The 11,964-nt window shown below is 50.0% G+C and overlaps 1 protein-coding gene across 1 annotated transcript; it reads left to right on the top strand.

Moving 5' to 3' along the window:
- The first annotated feature begins 3,462 nt into the window (after window positions 1-3,462).
- Window positions 3,463-10,813, top strand: LOC144265863 (serine protease 27-like). Its single transcript, XM_077818914.1, has 6 exons — window positions 3,463-3,568; window positions 6,901-7,063; window positions 7,273-7,544; window positions 8,922-9,091; window positions 9,510-9,684; window positions 10,587-10,813. Exons 1-6 carry the CDS (start codon window positions 3,463-3,465, stop codon window positions 10,811-10,813), a joined length of 1,113 nt encoding a protein of 370 aa, XP_077675040.1.
- The last annotated feature ends 1,151 nt before the right edge of the window (window positions 10,814-11,964 follow it).

Raw genomic sequence — 11,964 nt, 5'->3', positions numbered from 1 at the left:
AACTGAGTCCTAATCTGATGTTCCCTCCCTTGGGCCAGGCTCGCCAGAGCTGGACGGCTGGGAGTGGCTAGACTGCTCAGAACTCGGAAAGAGGTTCCGGCTTGCCTTGCCCCGAATCTCCCTATTGCCTGTCCCTCCTCCTCCTCCTTCTCCTCGACAAGCACGTTGTCCTCAGGGTTCCCTCCAGGTCCCCCGAAGTATCCAGGGGGTGCTTGACGATCGGGGTGGGGCCGCCGCCGGGGATACATGCAGCTCCTCGTAGAAGTGGCATATCTGTGGCTCCAAACCAGAAGGGTGGTTGGCCTCCCTTGCCTCCTGCTATGCCTGCCGCTGCTCCTTGATTTTTACACCTCACTGCTGTGCATCCCTACAGAGCCCTTCCCCACCATGCCCTGAGCCATCTGGCCGTACATGCCAAAGGTCCTGTGGCTGGAGCGGAGCGGTGACTCCACGGCCTCCTCTCCCCACCGACCCAGGAGATCCATCACCTCCCGTGTAACCCAGGCAGGGGCGGATTTCCTGCCTGGAGCCAGCGTGCTCAGCGGGGCGGTAGCTTTGTGAGCTCTCCACACCGAGCAAACAGATGTGTGCCAGTGTGTCTGGCCACCAGGCAGCAGAGTTCAAAACAGTGACCAGAGTTGTCACCATGGGCCATTATGAGACACCTCCTGGAGGCAGGGGTGAAAGTAACTTCAAGGACTTACCAGTACTCCGGAGTCCTTAGGAGGGGACAGGGCCTCTACCGGAAGAGGCAGGGTCTTCAAATCCCCAGGCCCTTTAAATCAGGATTTAAACGGCCCGGGGCTGGGGCTGGGGTAGCAGCAGCTGGGAGCCCCGGGCCCCTTAAATCACCCCCAGAGCTCCCAGCTGCCGCTGCTACCCCAGGGCCCCGGGCTCTGGTGGAGCTTTAAAGGGCCCGGGATGCCACTGCAGTAGCGGCAGACGGGAGCCCCTTGCCCTTTAAATCGCCGCCCGAGCCCCGCCACCGCTACCCCAGGGCTCTGGCATTGGGGCTCTGCCGGCAATTTAAAGGGCCCGGGGCTCTTGCCGGTATGTCGTACGGTGGCGTACCGGCTGACTGTCACCTCTGCCTGGAGGCCACTTAGGTCGACGTAAGCAACGCAGTGTCCACACTGACACTGCATCGCCCTAAGTCAACCTAAGCGCTACACCTCTGGCCGAGGTGGTTTTATGAGGTTGGCGTAGCGGGCAAGTTAAAGCAGTGGGAGGAACACTGTAGGGTAGACACCTCCATAAATAGGGCAATGTAATCAATGTAATCATAGAATAACAGGGTTGGAAGGGACCTCAGGAGGTCATCTAGTCCAACCCCCTGCTCAAAGCAGGACCGATCCCCGACTAAATCATCCCAGCCAGGGCTTTGTCAAGCCTGACCTTAAAAACTTCTAAGGAAGGAGATTCCACCACCTCCCTAGGTAACGCATTCCAGGGCTTCACCACCCTCCAAGTGAAAAAGTTTTTCCTAATATCCAACCTAAACCGCCCCCACAGCAACTTGAGACCATTGCTCCTTGTTCTGTCATCTGCCACCACAGAGAACAGTCTAGAGCCATCCTCTTTGGAACCCCCTTTCAGGTAGTTGAAAGCAGCTATCAAATCCCCCCTCGTTCTTCTCCTCCTCAGACTAAACAAGCCCAGTTCCCTCAGCCTCTCCTCATAAGTCATGTGTTCCAGTCCCCTAATAATTTTTGTTGCCCTCCGCTGGACTCTTTCCAGTTTTTCCTCATCCTTCTTGTAGCGTGGGGCCCAAAACTGGACACAGTACTCCAGATGAGGCCTCACCAATGTCAAATAGAGGGGAACGATCACATTGACAAGGTGGGTGAGGTCCTATCTTTTACTGGACCAACCTCTGTTGGTGAGAGAGATGGGCTTTTGCGGAGCTCTGCTGCAGGTCTGGGACAGGAACTCCCAACATCACAGCAATAAGTAACTGTCATACACATACAGCTAAGGGTAGCCTAAAATCCCTCCTTTACCTGTAAGGGGTTAAGAAGCTCAAATAACCTGGTTGGCACCTGACCAAAAGAACCAATAAGAAAAAAATATACTTTCAAATCTGGGCAGGGGCGGGGGCTGGGGAGGTTTTGTTTGTGCTCTCTTTGTTGTTCTCTCTGGGACAGAGAGGGACCAGGGCAGGAAAAACCATCTCCTAAAACTTTACCTAAAATAAGCATCTAAGATTACAAGAATTGTAAATAAAGGCAAAAAAATGTTTTAGATTATCTTTTGTTTTAGCTTGTGAATTTTCCCTGTGCTAAGAGGGAGTTTTATTCCTGTTTTTGTAACTTTGAAGTTGAGCCTAGAGGGGAATCCTCTGTGTTTTAAATCTTTTTATTACCCTGTAAAATTACCTTCCATCCTGATTTTACAGAGGTGCTTCTTTTTTCTTTATAATAAAGTTCTTCTTTTAAAAACCTAATGGATTTTTAGTGTCCTTAAAAACCCAAGGGTCTGGTCTGTGCTCACTTTGTTAACCTATTGGTAAGTATATTATTCTCAAGCCTCCGCAAAAAAGGGGGTGAAAGGGCTTGGGGGGATACTTTGGGGAACAAGGGACTCCAAGTGGCCCTTTTCCTGAATCTTTGTCTATACCACTTGGTGGTGGAAGCAATACCATACGAGGACAAAAAAACAATTTGTGCCTTGGGAAAGTTTTTTAACCTAAACTGGTAAAAATAAGCTTAGGGGGTCTTTCATGCGGGTCCCCACATCTGTACCCCAAAGTTCAGAGTGGGGAGGAAACCATAACAGTAACGGTGGAAGAGCAAACTTCTTCCTTTATCTCCACTTACCAATCACATTTAATGTGCTGGACATTGCATCACCCCTCTGGGGATTGGCTGGGTGACGTTGCAGGACCAACCCCTGTGCAACATGCCCTGCCCACACGCGTCTGGACCCTGATCTCCACAGTCCTGGTTCATCTTGTCCGTTGTCCCCAGCTGCTGATAATCTTAGCTCGCACAGACACCCGGCCTCCAGCACGCTGCTTAGCAATCCCCTATTTATAACTCACCCTCCCAGTCACCTTCCCAGACAGTGGTACCTTCTCACCTTAGAATCTATGAACCCCCTACGCTAACCATACCCCCATTACAACCTTAGCTTTGCCGGAGCACTCTCCTTGACCTGCTGTTCTCGGCACGTTCAGTTGCTAACAAAACAGTGAAGTGAAAATCACAATGGGCCTCCCCCCCGTAAACCATTTTTGTTGGTTTTCCAGGGCGCCCTTTTATGGGGCAATTCCAGGTAGAGCAGACTGAGAACGGTCGCACCCTGTTCACATGCAGAATTTAGCAGCACTTGTTTCCTTGAGTGGTTCATGAGGGGATGGGTCACATCTGTTCTCTTACGATCTGGGGAGGGCGGAGGCAGGAGCCTTGTCTATAAAAACCTGCCCCGGCACATTCGTTCCCCAGCCGGGCTTTGGTCGGAGCGATGGAGCCAGCTGGGTTTGGCCAAGACAGGACCATGCAAGGCTGGATCATGAGGCATCTCTGCTCCCTCCTGGCCACAACACTGCTGACGATGAGCCTGGCGCAGGGTGAGTGTGGGGTGGAGTGGAGATGGGAGATGGGGCCCTACTTCCCCAGGATGAGAGAGAGATATGGGCTTGCAGGAGAGGGAATTGGGCTAGTTAATAACAGGGGGATCCAACCCTTTCATCCTTCATAGATGCCCCTGTTCATCTAGCCCCTAGGTCTGCATTCACTCCTGAGCCACCCCATTCAGATCAATGGGGATTGTGGACTCTGGAATCTACAGAGGGCAATCTGAAGAGTGACTCTGCGAAGATTTTTAACTGTTGCTAAGGATAGTTTCAGGAGGGTGTGGCCTGAGAACTGTGGGTGAAGGTACTGACACCCATTCCCCCAGACACAGTGTGTCAGACCCCAGCAATGACACCCCCAACATCCTAATATCTTTCCCTTCTCGTTCTTCACGCCCTGGGTGCCCAGGGTGCTCAGAATCAAAGAGGTAAGACACACAGCGAAAAGCCAGCCTCACCTACCCTGGGTATGTGGAATGAGAATGAGGCTGGGAGCCAGGAATTCTGGGTCCTATCCCAGCTGTGGGATGGAAATGGGGTCTAGTGGGTTAGAGCAGGAGGGATCAGGTGGTGTCATTGGGGTTAGGGACAGGGGTTAAAGTTATCATAGGGTTAAGGTTATAATGAGGTCAGGATGTTATAGCATGAGAGTTATCAGGGGGTGAGGGTCTGAGTTGAAATGTGGGCTTTCTTTCTTTCTTTCTTTCTTTCTTTCTTTCTTTCTTTCTTTCTTTCTTTCTTTCTTTCTTTCTCACATAGTGGCAGAATGAAGAAGTTAAAGTTCTACCAAGATGGCTTGTCTTAACTTAACTGACCTATGTAAATAATATTTTGATCTTTAAGTGCCCTGGGACTATGCCCATGAATTGCAAGGGAATCCAGATTTTTCTGCCTCCCAGAATTAGCCTTGTGATTCTAATGGGATGCAGAGTTCTCTTTTTTGAGTTTCCAGTCCCCCTTTATATTAACCTAGGCCTAGCCCTGATGATAACCCTATACCCATGATAACCTTAACCTCATCTCCATGGCATAATAATCCCCATAATAATGCTAGCCCTGCCTGCTCTTTCTTCATGCCCTAAGTGGTTGTGATACAGACGCGCACAAACTCACCCAGCCACATGCTGTCAGGGGTAATATATCTGTACCCGACCATGTACAATGAAAGGGGTGTGTGGGGGTCTCTGAGATTGAGCTGATTGCTGTGGTTATTACGAGATGTCTCTGGCCTGTGTCATAGCAGGGGTCAGACTAGCTGATCACAATGGTGCCTTCTCACCATAGAATCTATGAACCCCCCTAAGCTAACCTTACCCCCATTACAACCGTAGCTTTGCCAGAGCACTGTCCTTGACCAGCTATTCTTGGCACATTCAGTTGCTAACAAAACAGGGAAGTGAAAATCACAGTGGGCCTTCGCACCATAAACCTTGATTGTTGCACATTTTTGTTGGTTTTCCAGGACGCCCGTTAAAGGGCAATTCCAGGTAGAGCAGACTGAGAACGGTCGCACCCTGTTCACATGCAGAATTTAGCAGCACTTGTTTCCTTGAGTGGTTCATGAGGGGATGGGTCACACCTGTTTTCTCTCGATCTGGGGAGGGCGGAGGCAGGAGCCGTGTCTATAAAAACTTGCCGTGGTACATTCGTTCCCCAGCCGGGCTTTGGTCGGAGCAATGGAACCAGCTGGATTGGCCAAGACAGGACCAGGCGAGGCTGGATCATGAGGCATCTCTGCTCCCTCCTGGCCATAGCACTGCTGGTGACGAGCCTGGCGCTGGGTGAGTGTGGGGTGGGGTGGAGATGGGAAACGGGGCCCTACCTCCCATGGGGAGGGGAGAGGTATACTGGCTTGTGGAGAAGGGCCTCAGAACTGTGAGTGAAGCTATTGGCACACATTCCCTCAGACATAGCGTGTCAGACACCAGGAATGACTGCATCACCCCCGTTCCCCACAGACACACAGTCATAGCTTTCTTTTCTCTTTGTTTGCTCCATGGGTGCTCCAGTGAATCAGAATCCGGCAGGTCAGACATCCACAGCAAAATGCTAGCGTTACCTGCCCTGGTCATTTGGAATGAAAATTACGATGGGAGCCAGGACTCCTGGGTCCTATCCTGGCTGCGCAAATGGAGTGGGGTCTCGTGTGTTAGAGCAGGGGGACAAGGCGGTATCATTGGGTTAGGGTTAAGGTTATCGTTGGATTAGGGTTAAGGGTATCATTGGGTGAAGGTTATCATTGGGGGTATAACAAAATTTATTAGGGAGGTTAAGGTCATTGTCTAGTTTTCATTTGATTTCATTTCCAATTCTTTCTTTCTTTCTTTCTTTCTTTCTTTCTTTCTTTCTTTCTTTCTTTCTTTCTTTCTTTCTTTCCCACCTAGTGGCAGAATGAAGACAGGATGAGTTAAAGTTTTACCGAGATGGCTTCTGTTAATTTATTTAATTGGCCTATGTAAATAATACTTTTATATTTAAGTGACCTTGTCCCCAGTCCCATGATATCTTTAACCTAACCTCCATGGTAACCCCAACCCCCAATAATCCCAGCGCTGCCTGCTCTTTCTTCGCTCCCTAAGCGCTTGCAACATAGACATGCCCAGACTCACCCAGCCACGTGATGGCAGGGACATTATCTCTGTGCCTGACCACGCACACTGAAGGGGACTCGTGGGGACTCTGAGGCTCAGCTGATTGTCTAATTATTGTGAGACCTTTGTGTGGGGAGCGAGTTTAGAGCTTGGTGACGTAGGCTGTTGTCTTCCAAAACTCATGGGAAGTCTGAAAAGTGGACGCCCATGGAGACAGCCTCTGTTTAGTGTCTGGACGAGATGCAGGCTGGAGAGTCATAAATACAAATGAACCCCCAGAGAGTGCTGAGAAGAGATTTCTCCCCACACCCTGGGCTAAGAGGCAATAGCTTGTGATTGGATAAGAGAAGAAGATGGCACCTGGGAGGCCAGCAGCTGGTGCCTGGGAGAGTTGCCCCCGCTGGGCACAGGCAAGGCTCCCCTCCCCACCACCCCACTGGCAGCAGGAGGTTTTTGTGCAGCCCAGACACTGTGGGTCACCCTGAAAAGCGTCCCAGTGCTCATGGGAGTTGGAATGAGACAGGTAAGGTGCCCAGAGTAAAACGCCAGTGTTACCTGCCCTGGACATGTGGAACCAGAGTGTGGCTGGGAACCAGGACTCCGGGTTCTATCCCAGGCTCTAGGAGGGGAACGAGTTGGTCTCTTATCGTCAGGTAGTATTTATAATTATTTACACTCTCCCCACTTTAGCTCCCTTGCCCGGGGATAATGCCAGTTTCCTTCTTTTCTTCCCAGGCTGTGGCAAGCGTTCGGTCTCAGGGCGCATCTTCAATGGTCAAGATGCCAAGGACAGGGCCTGGCCCTGGCAGGTCAGCATGCAGCAAAATGGCTTCCACATCTGCGGCGGCTCGCTCATCTCTGAGAGCTGGGTGGTGTCAGCAGCTCATTGCTTCGATCCGTGAGTACCCCAGGCAGGGCAGAGACAGTGACCGCGGCTGTCTGGAAGGACTCCCTCTCCTGTTCCACTGGCTTCCTGGTGCGCAACATCCCTGTGTGGATGTTCCCCAGCCGCTCCACCCCAGAGCTGCCTGCATCTCAGTGCCAGGCGAGCTGTCCCTCTGAGGCATTGCTGGGCAACTGTTCCCAAATTGGATATTTTGCATCCAGGTCCGTAGCCATTTCAGCATATCGGGTGCAGCTGGGTGAAAAACGGATTGTCAGTGAGACCCCAACCAAGACGTTCTCATCGGTGAATCGGATCATCCCCCATCCCAATTACAACAGTAACAGTTTCCTTGCCGACATCGCCCTGGTGGAGCTGGAGAAGCCGATTGCATTCACGGCCTCCATCAGCCCTGTGTGTCTGCTCAACGCTTCCATCCGTGTGCCCGCTGGGAAACCCTGCTGGGTGACTGGTTGGGGGAACACTCTCCCACAAGGTGAGGCAGATTCGTAGCTGTTAGAGAGGGGAAGGGCAGGGGAAGGTCCCAGCACCGGATGAAGGTAACAGGCTGGGTGATTTTGTAGCCCCATATGTACACAGATAGACTGAAAGATACACGGTTACATGGTTATACAGCCAGGGTTACACTGTTATATGGTTATATAGGCACAGCATTACGACTGTACACATATACACTCACAGGTGGGGATGTGATATATGTCCATAATCTCATGACTGGTGTGGAGAAAGGGACTGGGGAAATGTTATTTACCCCTTCACCTATTCTTAAAGCCCAACATCAATATGAGTCATCAAAATTATAAAAAAGTAAAAGAAAAATTGAATTCTGCCAAGCCTAGTTATACAGATATGCAGTTCGACAGGCACATTTATACAGTTAGACGGTGATATAACTGCAGCTCTATGCTTGTGATTCTAAACGCACAGTTATGCACCCTTCCTAAGTGTGATATTAAGGGCTGGTCTACACTACCGTGCTAAATCAATCTGTTACACATGTTCATTTACATGAATAACATAACTGAAGTCGATGTGGTTAGATCCACTTAATGCGGTGTCTACACTGTGCTGTGTCGACGAGAGAGCGTCTCCCGTTGACTTCCCGTACGCTTCTCGGGGAGGTGGAGTACACAAATCGATGGGAGAGTGCTCTTACATCGATTTAGCGTGTCTTCACTAGACCCGCTAAATCGACACTCGCTGCAGCGATTGCAGGAGTGCCGATCTACCGGTGACTGTAGACATGCCCTATGACACAATCTAGTTACTCCGGTATCTCTGGCCGTGCCAATGCTCCTATTTTGCTTTAAACCTGTGTCGTCCCATTTTATCTTAGCTCATTTATGAACAGGTTTAAGCTCACCTAAAAATAGCCACTCTCAGGGCTACACTTCACAAAGACAGTGCACCAGTTTGGCTTCGATCTGTTTTATGTGTGTGTGTTTGAGCAATGTCACCATCTAGTGGCTGCAGGTCAACTTGGGAGATTCAATTCCCGGCACAAGGAATGGATGTTCCTATTTGGGGGTTGGGGGGTTGTATGTGAGCCCTAATATGGTTTTAGAACACTCCTATTGGTGTAGATGGCACCAGTATATTTACCGATGCTGGTTCTAGACCAATAGGAAGCAGTGTCAGAGGTGGCCGCCAGCTGGCATCCAGCATTATCAAATCAAACACCTAGTTATATCCTTACTGCCATGTGTGTAGTGCTGGCCTGGAACTGAGCAGCATCTCCTCTGAGATTAAAACCCACTGAACCAAATCAGGGCCAACTGTGTGTAGACAAGGCTCAAAATTTTAAAACACTCATGCCGTGTGAGTCACCCTACCCTCGGACCTTTCATTTCAGTGAATTCTCCCCGAGCGGAGATTCTGCAAGAGCTGGAGGTGCTCACCATAGACTCCACGGTCTGCAATGATCGCTACCGGGAAGCATTACAAAAGCCTGAGGGTGACAACCCCATTAAAGATGACATGATGTGTTCTGGGTCCATGGAAGGCTATAAAGGAACTGCCTGGGTGAGATTCTCTGACTGAGATCAGGGCCCCCACTATTCCTGGCCCTTTCACCCTGTTCACTTGGTATTGTGTGTCAGGGGCAGGGGGTGACCCATCAAACAGTGGGCCTGGATGGAGGGGCTGAGCCCTGACTTCACTCCCCAGTGTTTAGACAAGTCAGCCCTTGGAATTGAGGATGCGTCATAGAGTATAAAGACAGCAGGGTTCGTCCATTCAGTCTGACCTCCTGTATAACCCAGCCCACAACCGCACCCAGTTACCCCTTTCCTGAGCCCAGAGACTTGTGTCTGGGTAAAGCATCTCCCAGAAAGGGAGCCAGTGGGATATGAAGCCATCGATGGATGGAGAATCCAACATGTCCCTTTTGGACGATGGAGGCTGGTCCCTCTTCCAACCCTATTTCTTTCCCTGTCTCTAGGGTGACTCTGGGGGACCCCTGGTGTGTGAAGAGAATGGGACCTGGTACCTTGCTGGGATTGTGAGCTGGTTACTGGCGAGAAAGGTGAATGGGGTACTTACAGTTTCTCCCGATTACCCTGCGGTCTACAACCGCCCGAATGCCCACAACGATTGGATCCAGAAGAATGTGCCTGGTGTGACTTTCAGAGTGGTGAACTTCACTCTGAACAGTGCCAGTCCCCCTACCACCATCACTGCGAGCAGTGTCCGTCTATCTACCACCATCACTTGGAATAGTGCTGGTCCCTCTGCCACAATCCCCAGGGTCCTTCTTCTTGCTGTGCTTTTGCGGCTGACTCTCTGACCCCTCTCCTCGAGTGGGACCCCATCTCACACCACACCTTCCTTGCCCGTCATGCACATTGACCATGTCACTTGTGTGATCAGTTATAGTTTTCTAAACCTGAATTTTATAATCAAATTTAAGTTAGATTTAATATGAATACTGTTTTGTTTGTTTGGCTCCCCAGGTTATTACCTGGCAAGAAACAACTTTCATGGTTAAGCTGGTTGCTTCTCTCTCTCTCTGTCTTCCCCTTGTGGGTGTTTTTTTGTCTTCCTCATTCGCTCTGCAGCGACGCTCCTCATCCCTAAGCTATAGATCCCTGCAGCGCCCAAAACTCCCGTGGGGTTTGCTCATCAAGTGGGTTACGACCAGAACCATAGTAACTTGAAAGCGGGGATAGGGACTTGCTGAACCTGGGGCCTATGGGGCCTTTGCTTCGATCCGTGAGTACCCCAGGCAGGGCAAAGACAGTGACTGCAGCTGCTCTGGAAAAATTCACTTTCGCTTTTCTCTGGCTTCCTGGTGCGCAGCATCACTGTGTGGCTGTTCCCCAGCCGCTCCACTCCAAAGGTTGCTGAATCTCAGCACTGGGTGAGCCATCCCCATGTGGCGTTATGTGTGGCTGTTTCCCAGCTGCCCTACCCCAGAGGTGGCTGCATTTCAGCACCACACAAGCAATCCCCCTGTGGTATCACTATGCAGCTCTTCCCCAATGGTGTTTTCTTGCATTCAGACCTGTGGTCAATTCAGTACATAGGGTGCAGCTGGGCGAAAACCAGATTTTCGATCAGACCCGCAACCAGACGTTCTCATCGGTGAAGTGGATCATCCTCCATCCCAGTTTTGACAGTGCCCCTCACCAGTCCGACATTGCCCTGGTGGAGCTGGAGAGTCTGATTTTGCTCACGGCCACCATCAGCCCGTGTGTCTGCTTGATGCCTCCGTCCGTGTGCCGGCTGGGACACCCTGTTGAGTGACAGGCTGGGGAACCCGTTTACCACAAAGTGAGTAAAACTTGTAGGCATTAGAGAGGGGAAGAGCAGGGGAAGAACCCAGCACCAGGTGAAGGTTACAGCCCGGGTGATGGCAGCCTCATATGTTCACAGATGAACTGAGAGTTATATGGTTATAGAATCATAGAATTGTAGGACTGGAAGGGACCTCGAGAGGTCATCTAGTCCAGTCCCCTGCACTCATGGCAGGACTCATTATTATTCGGGCACTGTTACAGTTAGATGGCTATGCAGCCATTGTTACACAGTTACATGGTGGGGTGCACTAGAGGTCTATAAAATCATGACTGGTGTGGAGAAAGTGAATAAGGAAGTGTTATTTACCCCTTCACATAACACAAGAACCTATGAAATTAACAGGCAGCAGGTTTAAAACAAACATAAGGAAGTATTTCTTGATAGAAAACGTAGCCAATCGATGGAACTCTTTGCCAGAGAAAGTTGTGCCGGCCAAAAGTATAACTGGGTTCCAAAAAAAAGGAGATAAGTTCATGGAGGGTAGGTCCATCAGCGGCTATTAGCCAAGATGGTCAGGGGTGCAACCCCATGCTCTGGGTGTCCCTAAACCTCTGACTGCAAGACGGTGGGACTGGACAACAGGGCATGGATCACTCAAAACTGCTCTGTTCTGTTCATTCCCTCTGAAGCGTCCAGCATTGGCCACGGTTGGATAGATGGATCACCGGTCTGACCCAGTGTGGCAATTCTTACGCTCATGGTTATACAGCCAGAGGTGTATGGTTACAGAGTTATGCTGTTATACAGGTGTGGTTCTATTTTTTACAGTTATATGATTGTACAGTTTCATAGTTATGCAGGTATAGTTATATATTTGTACAATTATATGGTTATATGGTCACCGTTCTATCTAATGATATCGGTACAATTATACAGTATGGGATTGTACAGACGCAGTTATATGGTTAAATAATTATACAGTCGTACAGCTATACAGCCAAAGTTATACCTTGAAAAAGGTCCAATTATACAATTGTACAAAAACAACGAGGAGTCCTTGTGGTACCTTAGAGACTAACACATTTATTTGGGCATAAGCTTTCGTGGGCTAAACCCCACTTTGTCAGATGCATGGAGAGAAAAATACAGTAGGCAGT

Source organism: Eretmochelys imbricata, chromosome 6 (assembly GCF_965152235.1).
Source record: "Eretmochelys imbricata isolate rEreImb1 chromosome 6, rEreImb1.hap1, whole genome shotgun sequence".
Classification (NCBI taxonomy): domain Eukaryota; kingdom Metazoa; phylum Chordata; order Testudines; family Cheloniidae; genus Eretmochelys; species Eretmochelys imbricata.
The sequence above is the reverse complement of the archived record's forward strand: the minus strand, read 5'-3'. Positions and strand labels throughout refer to the sequence as shown.

Bases quoted from the DNA above. Each gene is read 5' to 3' on its own strand.
- LOC144265863 (XM_077818914.1), top strand. From the start codon at position 3,463: ATGGAGCCAGCTGGGTTTGGCCAAGACAGGACCATGCAAGGCTGGATC. The intron at 7,064-7,272 runs GTGAGTACCCCA...TTTTGCATCCAG, and splicing joins GCAGCTCATTGCTTCGATCC to GTCCGTAGCCATTTCAGCAT. The intron at 9,092-9,509 runs GTGAGATTCTCT...CCCTGTCTCTAG, and splicing joins GCTATAAAGGAACTGCCTGG to GGTGACTCTGGGGGACCCCT.